At 34.2% G+C, this 24,664-nt stretch overlaps 1 protein-coding gene across 2 annotated transcripts; it reads left to right on the top strand.

Annotated features, from left to right (window-relative positions):
* The first annotated feature begins 133 nt into the window (after positions 1–133).
* LOC127863983 (alpha-protein kinase vwkA-like) lies at positions 134–24,333 on the top strand. 2 transcript variants are annotated; one of them, XM_052403654.1, is made up of 5 exons: positions 134–258; positions 3,426–3,509; positions 22,005–22,160; positions 22,645–22,821; positions 23,154–24,333. In XM_052403654.1, the coding sequence occupies exons 2-5, from the start codon at positions 3,426–3,428 to the stop codon at positions 23,730–23,732; spliced, it is 996 nt and encodes a 331-aa protein (XP_052259614.1). In that variant the 5' UTR covers positions 134–258; the 3' UTR covers positions 23,733–24,333. The 2 variants fall into 2 exon arrangements, with proteins under 2 accessions (XP_052259614.1, XP_052259615.1); XM_052403655.1 differs by lacking the exons at positions 134–258; positions 3,426–3,509 and adding an exon at positions 13,116–13,450.
* Positions 24,334–24,664: the final 331 nt, after the last annotated feature.

Genomic DNA, 24,664 nt, shown 5'->3' with positions numbered 1-24,664 from the left:
AAAACGATTTGAAATAACGAGTATCCGGTAGTCATAGTTTTCCTGGACGCCGTCGCAAAACACATTTGCCCGCCACTCCCCAGCCGCCTTATGTATATAAATCGACGAAAAAATGTCATTTAATTGGCGTCATGACGTTTTAACGTGGCAGCTAACGGCGACGCCTTAGCAACATGACGTAACACGCATTTTAAGTGAAGTCCAGGAAGGGAGCGGTTAACAGCTTCGAAAACAAACATAGCTTCAGAAAATATTCTGGTAAATAACAATATTTGATCATAAATATTTTTCTTAATATTGAAACTCATCTTTTTAAATCTATATATATCTTAGTGAATACTGGCACAACAAATCCTGTATATTTCCGTAATTATGTACCGTCAAGTTCATGGGCTACATCCACTAAAACTTATTGGGAAGTCGTGTTAAGGTTGTTAACACGACTTTTGTAAACGAACACAACAGCATGCAGTTATTTCTAAAACTTGCTTTTTTATAAGCATAAAATACACTATATCAGGTTGTATATTCTGTATGAAGTAGTTTTGGTGCATATAATGTAGTGAATGGCTATATTATCGTGGAAACGAAAACTTCTGCATAACATGTCCGCATACGCATGGTACATGTACGTGATGCTGGTATTCATTTGCATAACCATCGCGCATTTATATCCTAAGTGTAATTTCTGGTATGGATTCAGTGACTTATTGGGGAATTAAGTGCAATCCCATATACATAATTGGACGGTAAACAAGCCAATAATTCGATTCCAGGAGGATTGCTTCATAACTAATATCGATTAAGCCCCCAGTAAATACACCGTGTATTGATCAGAAAGATATACCCATTAACCCACGTGGCAAGCGCGTGGGAATACTTTCCAATTACAAGATTTCTTGTTACTGCAGGAACCTATACACACTTGTTTTGTTTGTATCGGTCCCTGGTTACTGCAAACTGACCGCAATGCGGTTATTGTATGTATTGGTTACTTGCCGTCGTTTTAAAGTAGCATGCATTCAATAGCAATACGTTATAGAGCAAATGATCTAGTCCTAATTCACCCGATCGTTCACTAAAATTATGATTCTAAACTGAATTACATATCCCAACAAAATATACGTTCATGAGCAACACTATGCCGAGAAAACAATTTTTCTTTATGACACCTAGACGAATTACGGAATAAAATGAAGATTACTTTTGGTTGCCATTCGGTGAGAATTCTCACACGCTTTTTCGCACTTTCGTCACACATTGGTCGATGAATTTATTTGTCAACATCCACATACCATTAACAATCTCTGACACCGTTTATTGACCAAACGATTCAATTGTTGCTCGTGCATTTAACGATTCGGCGAAGACTGATATTCTATATCTCACTAAATAATGTGAGTTCTTATCTCACTAAATAAATGTGAGTACATACCGACAACTTTCAGCTGACGATCTTACACACATGTTATTATATGTGTGCAGTCATTCAAATTGGGTTCATATGAAGCACGTGATTCATAATGGTTCGTTGATTTGTGCACTATTATTTTCATTGGACAATTATTATTATTACGACTAACTTAAACGTGTTTAATATATTTTTAATCAATTTATGATTTATTGATATTAAAAAATGATACTTTAAAAGTCTATCATGTTGTTTTTTAAATTTGACGTATTTAATATACCAAAAGATTTCTCTCAGTTGTTTTTTCTTAAATCTGAGCTTATTATTATTGATATCAGTCTGATAACTGGCCAATTGTATACTAAACGACAACAACAATTGATGCGCCGTTCACACCAGTGTTTGGTTTCGTACTGGTGTCAACACCCATATATCGCAACTCTCGCATTTCAAGAGTGCCAATCGGGATTGGTGCCCAGAGGCGCTAGACTCATTTGTATTTGATTCATATCGGTCGATTTACAATATACCTATATGAATCCCATTAAAAGCAAGTAACAGCCTAAGCATTTTATTGAATAATGCGAACAAAATCACAACATAATTTGTCAAAATTAAATATGTCAGCTTGGTTTAACAATATATATCCTCAAATTGTTCGATTATTCAATAATAAACAAGAGCTTTGATAAAAGTTATGAGCAGTTTTCGAAACCTAAACGCAGATTTCGAAACCTAAACGCAGACCCTAAGTTCAAGGCCTTGTCCATATACACGTGCATACCAAATATGAAGGTTACAATCTGAAGCGACATAGAAGTTATGAGCGTTTTTCGAAAAATAAACGCAAAAATGTGACGGACAGACAGACGGAAGGACAGACGGACGGACAGACTGACGGACAGACAGACGGGCAGTGCGATTGCTATATGCCATCCTACCTGGGGCATAACAAAAAGTACAAAGTCGGAAAAAGGCTAGTAAAAACTAAACATGAATCTGTATAAAAAAATAATAATGCTCCCATAGCCCGCTGGTTGTCATAAAACTCCGCTGCAACACACATGTCACGTTTGGCTAAATGGCTACATACATAGTACTGACAAAGTACATATTTATCAACAAGCCCCGGGTACACACATTTATACTGAAGAGGAATAACAAAGCGTTTCTTTCTATAAAGAATACATTTCTAACCTAAAGGAATACAATTCTAACCTTAAACGGCCCTCAACGGCTGTCATAACTTTCTCATAATATTTTACCTTTTTAAACCCAAGGACAGCCACACTGTCAATAACTTAGACCATACTTATTTTGCACTTGAAATCCCTGTCTCTGTATTGTGTTATCTCTAATTATTAATACTAGCATAATCTAATTATAAAAACTAACAGAATCCAATTATCAGGTATATATTACTTCTGTTGAAATCATGGATGGTCATCGGACTGGCTGATACATAATTGATAACAACTTGGAGACGGAAACCAGTACTCGCCACCGGTGCTATCTCACTCCTGGAGATCGTAAATACACAATGACCATAATCGATTTGTTCCGGAGAATTTATTGGCATCGATAATTACAAGCAACTCGCAATTACTTACTCTCAATTAATAATCAGCAACCATGGGACGACGGTATAGTGGGATTTAATACTCACATTTGCGCATAGTACTTCTCATACGTTAGTGGTGAAAAAAGTGAATGACAAAGTACAAATACTGAAGACTTGGATTATACGATTTTGTACAACTTTGAGTATGTCAGTGGTGACTTTGTTTCGTTTTATAAGAACATTTTCAATTTCAAATAGATATTTTAATTAAAAAGTGAATTAAGGAGTCCATAAACACGTGCACCAACATGCCGGATATAAGTGATAGATACTGTTAAACGGCCAATGCGTCATGATACTAACCAAACACGTATGGCTTTCCTTAACTATCATAAACGATAATTATGATTACTATAACGTATTGCTATAGATTCCCTGCATTTTGTCTTGCAGATGGATGTTTGCTGTGAAGCTGGTAACAGACCGTTGCTAAGAAACAAAGCGTTCACCCTACCAACGAGCCAGGACAAACACAAGGTAAGTTATAATGTACAGCTTAAATATTCAAAGGCGGTGACCTGGACACATGAATGATTAGGCTAACTTTAAATGAACCTAAACATAGTTTCACTATAAAAAGTATTTCCCAGCACAGACAAAAAACTGCTGAAACATATAGTTTTATTTACATAGTTTATATCGTTGAATCTTTGAAATTGGCGTTGTCATTGATGTACCCATTTTATACTTAAACTTAACAAGGCTATAGTTTTGTTCTATAAATTTGGTATAAAAACAAGGATATTTCATTGACATATGTGCTGATATTTAAAAAACAAACAAATCAGCGGCAGTAAACAATACCTGTTAACTCATTATAAGTGATTCTACTTGCAAGTTTTGTGTTTGTGTGTGTGCATTTCGAACTTTATGAGGTCCTTCCGCACATGAGACTGCATTATGTAACGACTCAGGGTATGAACCAGCACTCCTACCTTTAATACTAGTCTACTTGCTACGACTTTTGAATTATAGTTCCAAATTTTAGCCATTTGTTTATTTACTGAAAGATATTAGGTTTTGTGGTGGTCATGTGCTGTGGGGAGAATCCGGAATACCCGGGGAAAACCCCACCCGTCCGGTATGGTGACCACTTATCAAGCCCACGTGCACCGTAAGCGGGAAGATACCGAGACAAGAAACCTCGTCATAAGCATTACCCTTAACGGAATACCTGTAACCACGTGCTTGCACGCTGCTGGGTATTTGAACTGGGCAGTTGATAACCTGCTCATATACATGTTTAAGCTATATTTAATCGTGTTCGTGTTTTATGTCATTTTAGAAATATTTGTCGATTAAGATTTACACTGGAGTTCGAATACGCACGAATTTGCCACAAAAAGGGCACTGGCAAACAGCGCAGACCCAGATGAAACGCCGCATGATGCGGCGTCTCACCAGGGTCTGCGCTGTTTGCTTGAAGGAATTTCTGTAAGAAATATTCTAAATATAGAAATAAATATACTAGACAACCCTAAATCTAGAAATAAATTGATCCAATTAAGAAGGATGTGAGATTCCACTAGGCATAAATGGGTTAATACCACATCACCACCGCAAATCTCCCTGTTTTAAAGTCGTTAAATAACGCTAACGCGAACATGATTTCGATTTAAACATAAACTGGCTCAATTTTCTGGAATCGAAATGCGACCATGATTAGATTATTAACTTGTACTTGTGCTTTTTTGTCATTTGAAAACTGTGCGCTTTATTTAACCTAACTGATATCAATTACCGCTGTCGGTTAAATGTCTCAAAATATCACGAAACTTAATTCCCTATGCATGTAAAACAATTATCACTGCTGCTACGCGCACGTGCTGCTCAAGTACTTGATGCAAGTATTCAAGCACGAGTACAACTTCACTTTAACTAATAGTACTTTGTGAAGCGTTTGCAATATATAATGTTTATTTTATAAGTTTACAGTGATCTTCATGTATTTTGAATGCACACTTGTCAGTTTGTTTAAGGTAGAACTATATAAAGTAAAATTCACAACTTATTTCTAAAAATAAGCGAGTTGGACTGAACATTGAATGCATTAATATCCGATAGATCATTTAACTCTTACATTTTCAGTAACATATATATTCTTTGAGTTCAAAGTAATAGGTTTGTTTTGAAGTCATATTTTGGATGAACGGATATACTCGTCAGTTAACATACATAATTTGACAGGCCTAGATCGTAATGCTATTTACGTTATAATTACAATGTGATACTGGTTACTTTTGTAAAATTAACAGTGCTTACTTACTAAAATACGAAATGTGTTTTCCCCACAACTATAACCTCAGCTGAGATATGTAGCAACGTTGACAGCAAATCGTCAACGTAAACATAAACATTTAGACTCAATAATACGTTCAGCCTTTGAATAAATTCATGATATACATTTTGCTTATGTCATAAATCAATTGTTTTAGATTAAGAATTGTGTATTTAGAGGTATTCAATTTCGTTTCATATTAAACAGTATTATACTTTCACCATCCCCTGTACATCGATAATCCAAAATGAGTTGGATAAACCGATAATTCAAACTGAAGTAAAAACTGTTGGCCGAAACTGAAACTGATACTTAAAAGTAGGTGATTAATTTATCATTTCTGCTACTTTAGTAACTATATGGACGTAATTGTTCTACACATGTGATAATGAATGTCTGACACACACATGCGTTTTGAGTTTTGCAATGATTTAATAGTTTTCTAGTAAAAAACGATAAATTTGTCTTCGGAAATCGCTAATTTTCATGAAAAGCGACCTATGTGTTGAATTATTTACACGTTAATTGACAAAAGAGCGAACGAACAGCTAGAGATATGCCAAATTATATCAAAAATGTCCTTTAAAATTGTACTTTTAACACCTGGTGTGTTTCGGTGTAAAAATCATGTGTATGCAGGACGGGTCTAACAGTTTATGGATTAATCCAAACTGATATGAAAATTTCTGGGGGATAATTACAAAACTCAAAATTGATAATGCACAAACTGCGATGTAGTAAACACGTTTTCCAAAGACAGGTTGAATACTATTCTTTGAAACCAACTATTTTTTTACCAAAAACTCACACGTTGTGTATAATGGAATATACAAAATACTTTCAACAAACATCAACATTCATTAATTTGTTAATAGCGAAATCAATTTCAACGGAACTTGCATATATATACAATTGAGATTAGAAAAAAATAAGCATGCGAAAGTTGCATTCCACGTACACAGAGATGTCAAAACACGTGGTCCTTGTCGTTTTGGATAGCATGAAAAGCATAGAAATGTGAAAATTTCCCTACTTATTATTTAATCACTTGATTTAAAGGGATTCGAGTCGAAGCTGCAGGTTTTATTGGCACTTGCCCCGCTGATTCATGTATTTATCACCATATTAGAGGTTTCGAATATTATTTGAGGCATTACTGATCTGATTCATTATACATTATATCAGAAAGATGGCATCAAATGGTACAAAAATATTTAAGAGGCATATCGACGGCTAGTATAGCATTTTACTTTCCGAAATACTAGTATATTAACACATTGATCATATTAAATGATTTCTCAATACTTAGACATAGATATTAAAAAATCTTCTGTAAAGATGTATTTTAATAATAATAAAAAGTTTTACCCGTGACCCTTTTCGCCGGCGCGAACATGTATATCTTTCTCTGGTAGCTTTATTTCTGATGGGATAATACAGTGTTTTTTTGGGGCCATTTTGGGGCCGAAATTTGGCCCCATTCCCCTCCTTAAAACATACTAGTATATAAATTTCCCCTTTTTCGGAAGAAAATTCCCCTCCGAATAAAATACGTAGAAAAAAAGAAAAGTTTTATTTCATAAATTCAGTCCAAATTATGAGAAACATCTAAAGAAACATGTTTCAAAACAATTTAAAATCAGTTCAAACAATTATTTGACCTCTAGTATGAGAAAACTGAAGCCGAAATTCGGCGATTGTCTACTTGTCATCGGTTTTCACGACCCTGATTTGTTGATATTTCGAAGAAATAATGATAAAGAAGGGTGGAAACAGGCATCTTTTCTATTAATGTAGCTAGCTCTATCTAAAACACAACATCTTAGACAAAATAATTGGCTTTCTCATGTTTTTTTAACAAGTGGTGGCTAGTCAGGTACAATGTACAATGTGAAAGGGAGGTAATTCAAAACAGTCATTGCCTTATTGCTAAGTAATAGGTTGTTAAATTTGCCAGAGTCAGTGATTTTATAAGTGATAATCAATAGATTTACCTGAAAATCTGACCTGGTTTAAGAACTGAAATTAAGCAGATTTACCGGAACTTAAGTTTTTCAAGTCGGTATGCCTTCACCTGTGGTTTGCCTACTCAAATTTATCATCTTTGCCCAAGGCATTGCATGACTTCTTCCATCTACATTGAAGTCTTTGGCTATGAAGAATATCTTGTTTTACATGACGGTTTTGTCTTATCTTAAAATGTATCCCCTAAGAGAATAGCTAATGAGCTGGAAAGATGCTTCTATGACTTAATAAATCACTGCATAAGCTATTGAATGTGATTTAACCTTTTAAAACACACAGTTATACAACAAGCTAACAATTCCCCTTTTCAAGCAAAACGACGCGAAATTCCCCTACTGAAAGGCCCGCCACCATGGTCCTCTATGCAGTGTTTTATTACCGCACTCAAAGTTTGTTTATCGTTACTACAATACACGCAACTGTATTTTGGCCTGTTCTTATGCGATTCCTATTCTTCATACGGGCACTCCTCTGGCGATGTTCAGACACTTTGATCAATTTTTTCTATCACTTTGATATAGCCATTTTCAATAGTGAATTGCTGATATTGTTCATCTTTGTTTTGTGGAGTAATATTGGCATATATGTTTGTCCGATAACCTAATTTGCGGGTTGTTTCATCTATGGTAAGTTCTCTAATCTTTATTTTTTCTACGTAATGGTTAGTTGTGTTATAGATTAGTATTTATTTCAGGCATTTAAAGGATTCTGTACAATAGTAACATCTCTATTTTTCCATTATCTTCTGTTTTACCTTATAAGAAAACAAAATCATTTTTTATGATGATTGTTTAACAATGTGCTAACATGCTTTTGTTGTCAGCAATTAAATAAATCTCGAAATATTTTACAAGAATGTTCATTTTACATAAACCTTTACATAAAAACATCTTGCAGATTGGTCATTATCCATCGACTTCCAAATGTTAGTTTGGAATTATCCATACACTAGTTAGATCATTATCCAATTTGTATATTTTTGTCCCTAACAAATACGAATATATTGCGTTTTCGAGCATTTTACGCCGATCACATTTTTTACATACATATATGAAAGGTTAATACATAAGTCCAAGAATTAAAACATTAAAAACATTCGATTATAATTGTTTTTGGCCTAAAACTTTCGACAATTTCATTTACTTTTTCCAGATTCTCAAACATATTCATTTTATTTTGACGTAATTGTTTTTAATTGTTAGAGTATATTAGCGCATTGTTTCCGGCAAATATCATTTTATGTAAAAGAAACGTTTATTATGTCACAACTTACCTTTAAAAACGTGTTCTTAGAAATAAATGACTGGAGTCTTTATTTCTGTCGCCGTTTTTTCTACAGTTTAAATAATCCTACTCAGTTTGGATTATCGACGTACAGGGGGTGAGTATTATATTATTAAAACAAAACAGTTTCACGACCATTTTGTATTCTCATACTTGAGTCTAAGAATTGTTTGGTTAATACGAGCCCTTCCGTCGACGTTGGATTTGTCTATCGATACAGTTTATTATATTATACAATAGTAACAATATACATTATACAATACGAGTGCCCTGTGTGACAGAAGTAAATCTCGAGTGACTACTCGCCTAAACAATGCGAAAAACGAGTTTGCTAAGTTTAATTTCTAGTGCTTTCATGTGCTAATAAATGAACGGCAATTACAATATGAGTGTTTGTTTTCGACAACCTTGCGTACAAAAGCGCTTGATTTATAGTCATAAACTTACGATGGTGGTGGATGATTTACATCCTTGATTGTTTTTTAGGATTGATATTTTATTGATAAACTCTTTATAACCGTGCAAGTATAGCTCGCTTGGTCATTGTTGGCTCGGATACTACTCACATGTACCCCGGGTTCTCTTTAGTATACGTACATGTAACCCGGGTACGGTAAATATACTAAAACGTACCAGGGAATTTTAACGCTAAATCGGTCGTTGTCGGATATTTCTTTAAATTAATTATGTTCACATTTATGTCAATTTTCTGTTAAATGGCCTCTATATTATCGAAACTCATACTCAAACAGCATGTTGATTTTGGCGGGAATACAACTCGGGTACAGTCTAATATCGACCGGGTGCGTTTAAGTATATTTACCGTACCCGGGGTACGTGTACGTATACTTAAGAGTACCCGGGGTACATGTTAGTAGTACCCGAGCCGACAATGACCAATCGAGCGCAAATTAATGCTAAGTGACCGTTATATTTAATTCGTCAAATATAAAATTATTCTCAGGCAAATGCATCCAGTTAAATACAGTGATGTTTGATCTTACTTTTCAGACCGTTGGTGCTTGAACATGATATGAGCCTTGTTCTAAAAAAACTGGGCTTAATGCTTGTGCGTAAAGTGTCGGTCCAGATTAGCCTGTGCAGTCCGCACATGCTAATCAGGGACGAAACTTCCCGCTTTTATGGTATTTTCGTTTAAAGGAAATCCCTTCTTACCGAAAATCTTGTTTTGGCAGAGAGTGTCGTCCCTGATTAGCCTGTGCGGACTGCACAGTCTAATTTAATCTGGGACTACACTTTACGCACAAGCATTAAGCCCAGTTTTCTCAGAACGCGACCCATATCATGATTGGTATAGTAAAACAAAACTATATTTACAATCTAAATATACAAGGATATTGTTCAAACCATCTCTATGTAAATAACTCGATCTTTTACAATGCATATCACAAAACGATTTGAGTGATAAAATGATATGCGTTAAAGAACATCAGTGTTGGATGTATGGATATTAAGTTGTAAGTCTGTTGTTGTTTTTAATTTCAGTGATGATGCCCATATATGTTTGACTATATATTACTACACAGGCATGCAGTTTTTAATAATTTTTATGTTGTTTTATTGGATTAAAAGTTTGCATATAAAATAAAAAACAATTCTAAGAACAGGCGATTTTAACCGTATAACGTCTAATGGCCTAAAAGCCACACGTCCTATTTCGCATAGTTTTAAGTAAATATAAAAACATATTTTATATATGCCCATTAGAATATATTTGGTTGTTAGAATATATCTGGTGGTTACAAGGTATAAATCCGTCTTTTTGCGCATCAAAACTTAAAAATAATCGCGTTTGTCGAAATGAATGGACGTATACGTCTAGAAATCCTTCTTTCGGTTTTAAAAGCAGTACCGTTTGAAAAAAAATTAATAACTTGCTAACTAGGCTACAGATTTCATGACAATTTTGCACACTTTCAAATTGCATCTATATGTATTGATCAACATGTATTTCATTTTAAAGTAAGAGGCAAGTCGTGTGTCTTTAATTATCTGATAGTGTTTATCTTGATTTGATATGTCAGAGACGATTGAAAACGCCTTAAACAATTTAATAAAACGACGAATCAAATAATCGTAATGTCCACTTTTCACAAAGATAATAATGTTTGGGGATTTTCTTTCTTGAAAATAAAATGATCGAATGTGGCGGATCATGTATTATTTAATCCGTGTGACTTCTTTATTGTACAAATCTTTGAAATATTAGGAGTATATGCATTATCTTAAAATTCAACAATAAATTTCAGTATTGAACCGCCAGTTGTTTTAATTAATGCAGAAAGCGCAGCAACCGAAAGGAATTTAAAATGGGACGACACGCGCAAAAAGACCAAAACTGACGGAATTGTAGAACTAGAGTAAGTTCTAATAACCATGATAACATGTATAACTGAAATGTGAAAACTATGCTTAAGAAATTCAATCCATCTTATTCCACCACGGTGCAGAATATTTATGGGTGAACCAATTAAATATGCTTATTGACTCAAATTCGCAACTTTATAGCGACGAGGAAACAGAATATACTGATATACTCATTTTTCAGATCAATACATAATTTATACAATACTATATATCGATCTTTATTATTTTGTCCCCTTATGTGTTGCATCTTTAAATTAAAAAAGAAAATATCGAGCAATATATCTATAATCCCTTTTTGAATCCACGTTTTTATTATAGTATTAGTTTTGCAAAGGGAATACAACATCGTGCAGTAAAAACTGTTAAGAACTCGAAGTGTTTCTTTGCACAATCTATAGGTACAGTGTACGCTCTATGACTACATTTCAGAATGGAATTAGAATAGAAATTTTGGTTTTTAAAACTATGTCCATGGGAGCAAGCAAATTAAGAGGTATTTAGAATTACAGACTGACAAGCTGTTGTTGGATACGCACTGACTATAAAGTGAGTTTGCAGTCATATTTTACGAAAATCTGTTTCGTTTACAGAGTGTTTCGGATACAAATACACTCTTATTAAGAATAATGTAATCATATGTATCATTTTAAAGTTACATTATGGCGATTTCAATGTTAAATGTTAAGTTAGTTCGCCTTCGGATTGACTTGATGTGGCACTTTTATGTTTTATCGGCGATACAGCATATATATGGCGGGAAGCTGCACCTCGAAGATAATAAACTTTTCAATTACTATACAATCAATGAAATAACATGTACATAAATATTGAATATATTAAAACGATGCAATGGAAAATGGCATGTAACGCATGTTCACTATAGGCATGAGCGTTGTTGTTATATAAAGCGGTTTGCTTCACCTGTTGCCAAGTTGATCAATTATTAGAGAGAAGAGGCTCTTATCAAATGTTTTTATCAAACACAAATCAAGCAGCATAATCCGACGCGTGTACAGCTTCTCCCAGGGAATGTTAACACTCTTTCGTGGTCTGGAATTGTTCTGCAGGAAGGATGCCAAAGATCATTACCGTTGAATTACCGGTACGGAATACATCTGTTCATTCGTTGGTTACCTGTGTATTCACCTTGTGAGATTCAGCACGCGTATATACCCGTGTGGACTCAAATCGAATGCTTAAAGTGTACGCTTGTAAATTCATAGAAACGTGCGAGGAAATCTACATAATTATACAATTAATCTCAATCTCCGTAAGAACGAAAAATTAATCAGCCAACCAGAAAGCAACAAATGTTCCTACAAAAAAATATTAAAACTTGTGCGAATTTCTAATTTCCATCTTATTTACCTTAGGTCAAATCTACGTAGTATATCGGTAACCGCGAAAAACCTTTCGTAGTAGATTACTGGGCATTTATTATACATGCTAATTGTATCTGTTCACACTTGTAACAGTGTGTGTATTTTCAGTGTCACTTTTCTACGAACACACATTTAAAATACTTAAATAAACACAATTTAAATAAATAAGTAAACAACGACCTTAAATATAGAGATCAATATACGCAAAATGCAAAAGAGATGCCTCTTGTATGGCTATCGGTAAACTCTTGTTATCCCATGGGGCATATACAAGTATTCATCATGCTTACAAATCGCAAAAAAAAGACATAGAGCAATCTAGTTTCATTAAAAAATGCTCTTAATCTAAATTGATCTCAACTCTGTATATGTAATTTGTACTAACGGCGATTTATATAATTAAAATAGACAATATGTTTTTGAGGTGCAAAGTCATTTCATGTAATTGGAGGCCTTCTTGGTAAACATAACAATTGTGTATTCTATACAGTAGCATTTTTACCTAGATAAGAACTCATTTACGTCACAAGTTAAACTTTTGCAGAATCAAATTGTACACAATACTCACACCAGCTTAAAACTATTAAGAGCATATCACTATTTATAACACTAGCTTGCGAAAGAATTGAACAAATAACATTATATTAATTTGCTGCGCCTATTTAGTTTAATTTCCGTATCGATTATTATTTTCCCTCTGCCACGTTCCTTATAATAGAGATCTACGTACCTAAGCGTGTATTGTGTATCGGCTTTCTCTCGGTTTGTATACGGGAGGCTGGAAAATAACGGGATCGGAAAAACTAATAATCATATTCAAGATGGTGGGAAAAGTATTGTGGGAAACTGCTATTGATCAATGAAAATAACTTGTGTCTCGTTGATATTTGAAGATAGAAAACTATATACACGTCTGTTTATTTGACCGGATTGGAGTTAATATTTTATATTCCGTGATATATAGTGGAATATTGTTTAATTTATATTGATACTATCCATGTAATACATTCGTGCTAAATTTGAAGAAAGAGAGGTGGAGGTAACTTATTTGACATTGACAGGTAATTTTCATTATTATTTGTTTATTTTCTTTTTTCACGGGTTGTCTTTTTGACGGAATTATTTCGAGACATTGTTTTACCATATATATAGGTGATTGGCTTCACACTACTAAAATTAGGCGAAAATATCATATCGTTCATTTGGTGAAATTCGATTGCTATGGTGTCTGTATGGTTCATGACTTGTTTGGCAAATATCCAAAATACATATATAGATACTTATTTTCCGTTTGGTAATATAACAAATTAAAAAATAACACGATATCACACCGGACTAAGACAAATATTAATAGTACATGTTCATGTGTATCTATCAGTTTATCTATGGTTTTGTTAAATTGTCATTTTGCCAAACTGTGAAAAGTCGCTTCAACTCTTCGTTGGTGACCAAATCAGTATGCTTGTTCAGCATCATTAAGACTTAATAGTTAATACATATATGTCTCAGGAATAATATGGTTTTATTCTGGCCGTGTCCTCACTCATTTAGTAAACAAACCCAGTCATCAAATAATCACTGTTTAAGAAGTCTAAACGTTTTTCGTTTATTTCCTGACGACCTCAATTTTAATATGGACTTGTTAGATAACCAAAACTGCACCCGAGCGTCAGGATTTCGGGCTTTCGCGGTGGTAAAGTGACATAAATTATCGTAGTTACTTGTATTATATATTATGCGCGATACAATAGGGATTGGTGGTGTACCACGGAAACTTTAAGCGGAGTTATTGTCACTCAATGTGCGTTTATAACAGGAAGTAAATCACTGGTTTTCCTACGGTGGCATAGCGGGACATTCACTCCTCCTTTTTTTAATTGCACTCCTCTTTTTTTCTATCGCGTGGCCACGACTTACTAACTAGAATTTTAGCTGAGCTATACACTTGGCAGTCTTATTATAATCTAGAAACTCATCAAGTAACAGACCCAGGTAGGTGTAGTGTTCAACCATTTTAAGACTATGCTCACCCCATGTAAAATAAAATGAAGTTTTACATACCGATTGAGGCCTAAAATGAAAAATGTTGCTTATGTTAGGGTTGACTACCATAGAGTTTGATGTACACTAGTTTGCTAACCCATTTAAAAGAAGTTCAAGATCATTTTCAGATACAGCAATGAGTACAATACCATCTGCATATAGTAATATGGAGATCGTATCATTATCTATGTCAATTCGTTTTCCAACAGCTTTAATTCCATCAACTAGATCATTTATGCACAGATTAAACAGTAAAGGTGACAACGAACAGCCCTGTCTGAGTCCACTGTTTACATCGAACCATTCCGTTGTAAGATCATTTATTCGAGACTGAAATATACAATAACTGTGTAGCGTGTTACATATTACCCTGAACACCTTTACTATTTAATTTGTTCCACAAAAGTGATCTGTCAATAAAATCATACGCCTTACGAAAATCTAAAATGTACAAAATGTTGCTAACTTATGTTTGTTTTTGGTTTCTATGATATTAGTTAATGACGACACATGATGAATGGTACTGCGATTTTTACTAAAGCCATTTTGCTCGTCGCAGAGTATATCATTTGATTAAGTCCATTTTGACAAACGGTCATTTAATATTGTACAATATATCTTATACATGGTGCAAGACAACGATAAATCCCTATATGCCATCGGATCTCTCGGATCAACAGTACTTGATTTTGGAATGGGGCTTATCATTATCTTACTCCACTCTGACGGAATAATTCCCTTTAAAAAACATATTATACAAAATATGAAGAAAAGATACAGAACAGTCATTTTTCAATATTTCCATAGGTATATTATCACAACCCCAGGCTTTTCCATTTTTAGACTGATTTACAGCTTTAAAAACTTCTTCAACATAAATATTATTGTTTAAAATCTCTGTATCCTCTTTCAAATGATTACCATTATATAAAACATTGTAAATGTTTATACTTAACACATTATTAGGTCTATTAAGAAGATGGCTGAAATCATTCTTCCATTTTTCAAGAACAATATTGACATCATTTGATACACCATTTTCTGTAATAACTTCCATCGGTATGCGCTTAATCCTTGAGCGTGAAACCCAAACCCTGCCAATGGTTTTCCAGAAGTCAGTCTGGTTATTTTTGCAATCTGACAGTAACTCATTTAAGCCTACCCAGTATTGACGCTTGCTTTATCGTACGGCTTTATCAAAACTCTTACGTGCAGAAATGAACCGAGACTTCAGTACTTATTTTCAGCACGACTATTACATTTTAGCCAATTACATTCAACTTCACAAACGGTATTCCAAAGGCAAGATAAGTTATTATTCCACCAATGCTTCCCTTTTTTCGGCGTAAGCTGAATAAGCCAGCTTTTCACCCTGACTTGACCTTTGTAAGTGTCCAATAATACTCAAATAAATTTCCCGCGGCTAGGTACGAATGAATACACTTCATTTATTCCATTGGCTGATTTGAGTATAACACCAGAACATTGGAAACATATCCGCGTCTTTGTAACACTGTTTTACTGCATGAAACAATTTTATCTCTAATGAAAAGGCCCAATAGATAGAACAGTTTTACAATCAATTTTCGACATAAATACAGTTTGTGCGTTCACCTTTTATTTTCAGAGAATTACCAGCGCAAAAGCGTTTAACTAAAGGCTATGTTGTCATATTTAGTACTTACTTGCATTGCATTTCAACCCGCGAGGTTTCGGGTCAATACGCGGTCATTTTGTGAAAGTCAGAGTTTATATACAGTTCATCACCGGAGTTCGCAAAAGGGGTTGCGATCATTGTGTCTTACTGACAATAACGTAGTGACTGTAATGCATTGCATTCCAATCCGCAAGGTATTAAGGTCAGTTTGCGGTCAGTTGCAGAAATCTTTATATAAACGCCGTCTCGTAAACTTTGTGCACTTGAAGTCTGTTTTGATCAGAAAGATACTAAATAAAGATATTCGGCGATATTATTGTGGTACGTCAATCATCGATTTTTAATATGGTTTCAAAATTTGCATGATAAGGACCAATTTTGATAAAATTAATTAGAAATATTTATCCATTTAGACCAGTTTATTAAGCATGACCACAATAATTCGCTATACTATAATTATGCAATTAAATAAGATTCGAGTATTGCCGGCTGACCTATATGCACTCGTTTATTTTCATGTTTCTTGTGTTTTTCTATTCTGTAAATATAGATATCTGAGTAATAATATCACATAAAGCAAAATAAGCCACGAAATCTGGCGCAACACCCCGTAATTGATTTGCTTATGATGTAGCTAACAACTGCGCAGAAAAAAGCATCCGCTACTTTTTATCTCATAGAGATAACTTTTGATCGTTCATAAACATCGACCACAATCAACGCCGTATATCTTTTTTAAAGATATTTCTTGTTTCTTTTCTTATTAGATGTTCTACCATCAGCAGTAATAGACATAAATGGAACTTTACAATACATTTCTTGCCAAATATTATGACAAACATCTTCATATGCAGAATCTACATCGTTTATTTCTTGTAAACTCTGTTCTAGTTAAAACATACACTGGTGAATAATATTTATTATACTAGCTGAACACATAACATTTTCAGGAATACACTTTAAACAAAATTTATCATAAGTAACATTGTTCTCTTAATTTCTGGACAGATGATATGGTAATGGTAAATCGCGAATTCTCGATTGACGGATATACCATAGGTGAATGTTGTGTTGAGTCATTCGGGGAGCTTGGTGGCTTGTAAAAAACATTCGTTCACTTTAGATGTTGACCTGAGAAGGCGTGGTTATAGATCAAATAAGGGTTTGGGCAATTATGTATCATGTGACCCTAACTCTCTCTCATATCTTCAATTTGCTACCAACCTTCATAATTATTAATAAAACCAATAAATCACCTGACCGACTATAAACACTTACCATTTTATAATCGTACATTTTTTAAAATTATTGTTTTGGCATAACAAATGCAATTATTGGCGCGAGCTTTGACATCATATTGTGTTATAATATTTAATCTGTCGAATTCTTAAATGAAAACATTACAGACCAGTGTACCGGTATTTAAGCGGACAGGCTAGTCTAGTTGGGGTGATAGCAAGGTCTTTGGATATTCGATTGTCTTAGCAGTTTTGCAGTCGTGAGTATTGTTTTGCATTAGTTTTGAACACTTTTTTGTAAAAGTGAGTATTGTTGTGCATTCTGTTTTAATTAGTTTTGCAGTCGTTAGTATGCTTGCGCCTTTTCTTTTTTGAACAGTTTTGTAGTCGTGAGTATTGGTGCGTGTAGCGCCTTTAAATGTCGCATCGCCATTATATGTCGCAGGCTACGAGATTTGTCGCAACGTTGACGATAAATGTCGCAAGGAACGATAAATGTCGCAAATCCTACTGGCGATATATGTCGCAACTTTAACGATAAATGTCGCAAAAATTTCAACTGCCGATATATGTCGCAACATTAACGATAAATGTCGCACACCTTTTTAAGTCATGTTAAAAACGAAAACTTGAAGTAAAATGACTAAAACTTTCAATTTATATTTTGATTACCCGACGAGGTTCTTTGAGCCGACTTCCACCAGAATGGTCAGCTTTTAGTTAGTATTGTCCGATATGGTCAATTGTGGTCAGAATTTTCCATAAGTGTCAATTGCGTTCAGTATTGTCCGAAATGGTCAGTTGTGGTGAATACATTTATATTTATTTATAAACAGATGTGACATTTGACTCATGTATTTATATACAGATGTGACACAGACCCATGTATTTATATACAGATGTGACATAGACCCATGTTTTTATATACAGATGTGACAAAAATCCATGTATTTATATACAGATGTGACATAGACCCACGCATTTATTTACAGATGTGACATAGACCCATGTATTTATTTACAGATGTGACATAAACCCATGTATTTATATACAGATATGGCATAGACCCATGTATTTATATACAGATGTGACATTTACCCATGTTTTATATACAGATGTGACATGACCCATGTATTTATATATAGATGTGACATTTACCCATGTATTTATATACAGATGTGACATAAACCCATGCATTTATATACAGATGTGACATACACCCATGTATTTATATACATATGTGACATAGACCCATGTATTTATATACAGATGTGACATAGACCCATGTATTTATATACAGATGTGACATAGACCCATGTATTTATATACAGATGTGACTTAGACCCATGTATTTATATACCGATCAGAGATGTGACATTTACGGGATTATTTTAAAAGACCCAATGTTCGTATGATCTTAGCGGACCTCCGTTTCTAAAAACAATGATTTCCGTCTTTTTGTTGGTTAATTGTCATACCAGTATTTTCAGTATCAGCGCATCTCGCAACGTCATCGGCAAAAAAGAATGCAAATTATATCGGAAATGTCTTCGGTGATAAAAATACCCCTATGACCTTTAGATTTCAGAAAGGTAGACAACTCATTCATGTATAAATTAAAAATTATTGTACTGGCTACGTCCCCTTGCCTAGTACCGATGTTACAATTGAAGTTTTGCGTGACATTTTTATCATTTATCCGTACACATCCGCGTAGATTTGAATACACGGATTTTAATACTTGAAAAAGCTTCCCTCTAACACCATTTTTTACACGTAGTTGTAAATAGTTTATGAATAATCAAACTATCAAATGCTTTTTGAAAATCGACGTAATTGTATTTTTATATTTATTATCTTTATCTTTATTTTATTACGGTAGCGATCAAAAGGATCCGTGTTATAATCAACCTCTGTGTTAAATGTTATCCACATTATCATCAGGTATATAATCTAATAACTTTTTTGTGCGTGCGTCTAAATCTCCTGCTAGGTATATACATGCATCAGCATAAAGTACTCTTAAACAAAGACCTATAGATAACATATCTTTAGGTCTTTGTCTTAAAGAAGAAATATTGGAGTCAATAATATTGATACCATTAATCTCATTCATTCTTTCATAAATTGGTGAACCTTTTGGTGATACATAGGCTTTATATAATATGACATCTTTTAAAGAGCTATAAATAGAACTTTTGATATACAGAACAATACAATCCTGATAGTTATGGCATATTTGTAAAATAAAGCCATCTTTTAACAGCTCGTTTTTTGTACAAACACGGCTTTTCCACCACTATTACGATATGCATTAGTTACTTTAATTCTCACAGAGTAAAAACATGTTACTTACGGTACCCTCGCTTTTCCGATTTCCGACCAATTTAAAACAAGGATTTTGTCATTTTTGACTACAGCGTAACGTTTTTGGTCGAAAATGAATAATTATGACCGCTTCGGTCGATCTTCACCGCAGCTGACAATTATGGACAATACTGACTACAACTGACCATTTCGGACAATACTAACTAAAACTGACCATTCTGGTGGAAGTCGGCCCGAATAAACCTCGTCGGTTAATCTAGATGTAACCTGAAATTTTTAGTAATTTTTACTTCAACTTTTCATTTAAACATTACTTACAAAGGTGTGCGACATTTATCGGTAATGTTGCGACATATATCGGCAGTTGAAATTTTTGCGACATTTATCGTTTAAGTTGCGACATATATCGTTAGTAGGATTTGCGACATTAATCGTTCCTTGCGACATTTATCGTCAACGTTGCGACAAATCTCGTAGCCTTCGACATATAACGGCGATGCGACATTTAAAGGCGCTACAGTGCGCCATTGCAGTTTTGAACAGTTTTGTACACATGTAGTCTTGAGTATTGTTGCTAACTCTTTTTGAAGTGTTTTGTAGTCGTGTGTATTTTGCGCATACCTTTTCGACGATCAATACATCTACTATATATATAAGTAATCGAAAGAACACTCAATCCCGACCTGCGTCAAATCAACGAATATGTGAATCATTTGCTTATAAACTATAAATTTTTAATTTATGAGGTATTTGATACCTTTTCCAAATGTTTACATGCTCCGAAATCAATATTTGATTATAATATTTTAACATTTGTGTTATCGCTCAAACGTCTTGTGCTTATTTTTGTCATAGCATCAACATATAAAAATATCACATCAACCTGAGCTAAAATGTAAGTCACTATAAAGATGTTAACATACAAATAAAAACTCTCAACCAATATATTTCTCATATACCCTAGACCCATTATTAAGTTTTCCTTCCATTTTTGGGCGGGTGAAAAATGAACTTAGTGTGCAGGATCTCGTGACTTTAAGGGGTTCCCAATTAAACTTCAATTGATGTAAACACATCGGTAAGTGGTTCTTTATTTCAAGTAACGTGTTAAACAAATTTTCTTAAGAATTTCAACTAGTGCATACAAGACAGTTTTTTATGCTGCTCATGGGCATGTGAAATCAGAATTACTTTATTTAATAAGCCTGTGTTCTTGAACAAAATTCTATCTATACTGCATTCATGTATTCAGTTATGTAGCATGCATCGTGAAATTTTAGCACCGATTTCAGACGTATTCAAGGATTCATTCTTTAATCTTAAGATATCGCCACAAACTGCAAAAAAAAACTGTATTTATGCACTTAAGTTTTTTGCAATGATATTTCAATAAATTGTCATGTTTGCAACAAAAAGATGTATTAACGGTGTGTTTACATTCTTTCCTACCCTGAAATCCCCTGAAACCCCCGTTTATCCTCAACCCTTGTACTATGAAACAGAAATACTTCAGATACAATGAGACGCAGCTAGAAACGGAACAGGTCTGCCGCGTTCGGCTAGCGCATTCATTGTTATTTGGTTTATCCAAATCTTCTAACATACTTCCAGTACCATACAATTCAATGAAGTGCACCGTTATAAAAACACTAAGTAAAGCGTTCATCTTGAACAGACCTTGTTACATTCAGCTTGTTGTTTAGCTTGTTGTAGTGGGGAGAACTGTAACATTTTGTGCTTGTTATAAATTCTTCATGAGTGGTATCCCTTTCATCTTATTATTTTGTATTATTTTTTACACGTTTAAACTTGTTTTGTATTATCTTAGTTGTTGGATGAACAATGTATAATTCTTTTTTTTCTAAGTCAACTGATAACGCGATTGTTTTTATTACTAAAACTAAATTACAGCAACGCGGTATCAGGGCAGGTTTTATCTTTAATGTTAAACCTTGTGACACAAACCAATTGTTTTGCAAACATTGAAATACATTATAATTGCTTTTGAAATATGATTGTTTGTATTGGCGTGTTAATATTCAAATATTTAAAGCAATAAAACATGATAAAATATGTTTGTTTTAAATTGGCATTTTAAAAATCTGTTCGAACAAGAAAAGTCCCGTTAAAGCAGTACTAAATTTACAACAAGAGCACTTGAATGCATGGTTTCGAATTGCGTTTTATAGATGAATGAGTTTTTCGGAGAAACAAACTAATTGGATCTATATATAGATACATATTACATTTAGATACATTAAGGCAGAATAATCGAAACTAACCCAGCCGACACTGTCTCCACAAGATGGTCTCGAGATTTTAAACGGTATCCACAACATTTTATTACAGGATAAGGACCTTTCCACCACGAGCATCATGCCCCGTTTTCACGTGCGGATTGACAACTCAACCCTGTCCACGGCCCCTTGGAAGAGGGGCCAGGATTACTGGGCCTCGTTCGAGCTCTACCCAGAGTGGACAGGGGCCACACACTACGGCTTCAGGGTAGGTAGACATATTTTATTTAAGGTTCAATATTTTGAATCACGTTTTGTTAATATTAATGATAGTAAATAATAAAAATAATAAGCGGTAAACGCTTAAATTAATACATTCTTCACAAATTGTATGTGATTTATGTTTAACTATTTCAGCACCGTGATTGATACAACTAATTATCTCACTGATATCTTTATAGTAAATAATAAATACATAAATAAATAAATAAAAATAAATAAATAAATAAATAAATAAATAAATAAATAAATAAATAAATAAATAAATAAATAAATAAATAAATAAATAAATAAATAAATAAATAAATACATAAATACATAAATAAATAAAAAATAAAATAAATAAATAAATAAATAAAAATAAATAAACAAATAAGTTAATAAACAAATAAAAATATCAATAAATAAAATTTTAATTAATTAAAAAAAAATACATCAATAAATATAACCAATATTCCTACTGTCGCCGTCAGGGGGTTGCGTTCCACCGGATGGACTACTGGTCAGAGACACCTGTGGTGGTAAAGACCTTCCGGAACAAGGACGGACGGGCGGACGACTGGGCGCCCTATATGAAGAGGTGTGACATGGGGCAGAAGCTGGCCACCGAGTACAACAAGCATCTACAGGCGCAGCATTGTTCTTCCAAGGTAAAGTAATGTATTTTGATGTATTCGTTAGTGTTGCATGCTTTTGTTTTCTTCGTTTCTTTCTAGATAAATTTTTGGACAACTGAACGTAAAACTTACCCTAGGCTTTGCTCTATGTCGGTCGCCTACGTGTATTCATACTTATTCGTATTACATAATGATTGCAAATTGGTCGATACAATGTACCAGTAACTCTTTGTAATGCTTGCAATTTTGTTTTACACCGCAATTTGAAGACACAGAAGTTATGTATTGCATTAAAATTTATCTATATTATGACGTTTAATACCGGTGTATCCGATGAGTCTTAACTATATCTGCTCGCATTTCAGGTGTGTTTTGTGCAACCGATCGACGCCGTGATGGACAGCCGGTCGGACATCATGGTGATCACGCGGCTGTTGATGCGCTTCAACAAGAAGTTCTCCGAGGACGAGGTTGTGCTGTTCGAGGACCTTCTGGAGGGAGACTTCAAAACATTCATCACCAGTCGAGGCGTGGCCACCTGCGAGCAATCTCAGATTCTCGACGCATTCGCGCATTTCACGTTTTCCGTCTCCGACGAACAATTTGTGGTGTGTAACCTGCAAGGAGTGGAGGAAAACGGGAAGTACACTCTCAGCAATCCCGTCATTCACTCGCGCGACGGCGAATATGGAGAGAGCGATAAACGCGATGTCGGAATAATTGACTTCTTTAAAAATCACATATGCACCTCACTGTGCAAACATTTTCCGCGACCCGATATTGAATGTCACGTTATGGCCACTGCCCCAGTATATCGGTTCGACACTGCGGTAAACAAGGAAATCGACGCAGACGAAACTACGCCTATGTTGGCAGACGACATTAACCAAGCACCTCAATACATACCATATGATCCGTGTGCCCCACCGCCATATTCTGGATGACTAAATGTTAAATCTTGATCAAATGGTACGGTCACTGATCGCAACTTTTTGGATCTCAAACACGGATTCAGATTAATGTTAACAATGTTAGGAGCGCTTGCCTGCAATTCTCGAATAGGGCCATGGCATAACCACGCAGGCGTGTCCTTGCATAACTTCCAATCCAAAACAGGTACAGACAAGCACGTGGAATACATAATTTACAGCTTTTTGTGTTTCGATGTCTCTTGAAGATCTGGATATTGTATCTGAAGCTTAAAGTAACACGAATTCGCCTTTTAGCATTGGGTACATATTAACCATGCTGTATATAGCGCCACGACAGTCGTTTGATGCAAATCAAGTCATTTAAAAGTTTCTACTGTTTGTTGACCTCATTTATCATTGAAAAGCTTGGAATAATCGTTATTTTAATAGAAAATCGTGTTTCATTTGCAATTTATGTCTTTATTATTACAATTGTTAACAATACTGTTACAAAATGTTGTTTATATCACATATATTTATTCTTTGATTAACCATATTAGATGTTAAAATATAGCTATTGTTTATTAATTTAAAGTGTTCTATATAAGTCACTCATAAACTTATGCAGATTGTTCTTAATTTATTATTGTTTGTTTGAGTGTCGTTTTGTTGATTTAAAAAAAGTTTAAAGTGATATACATTTTCTTTGCAAGATATCGATATGGTCTGTATCCTGTTTAGAAGGTATCGTGGTGGATCAAATGGATTTTGTTAATTCATTTTTATTGTTTGTTTACTTGTTCTTTGTATTGTGATATAGTCGTTTAAGTTAACGCATTTATGTAGATCACATTGTCATTTTTGGTTGGCATGGTATGTTAAAGCGGGTATATACGATTTTTTATATGTGTTTAATTGTAATATATTGATAAAATATGTTACAATAACACAAAATAGGCAAGAAA

This window comes from Dreissena polymorpha, unplaced genomic scaffold, assembly GCF_020536995.1.
Source record: "Dreissena polymorpha isolate Duluth1 unplaced genomic scaffold, UMN_Dpol_1.0 chrUn072, whole genome shotgun sequence".
NCBI classification, from domain to species: domain Eukaryota; kingdom Metazoa; phylum Mollusca; class Bivalvia; order Myida; family Dreissenidae; genus Dreissena; species Dreissena polymorpha.
This window is presented reverse-complemented; position numbering and strand designations above follow the sequence as displayed.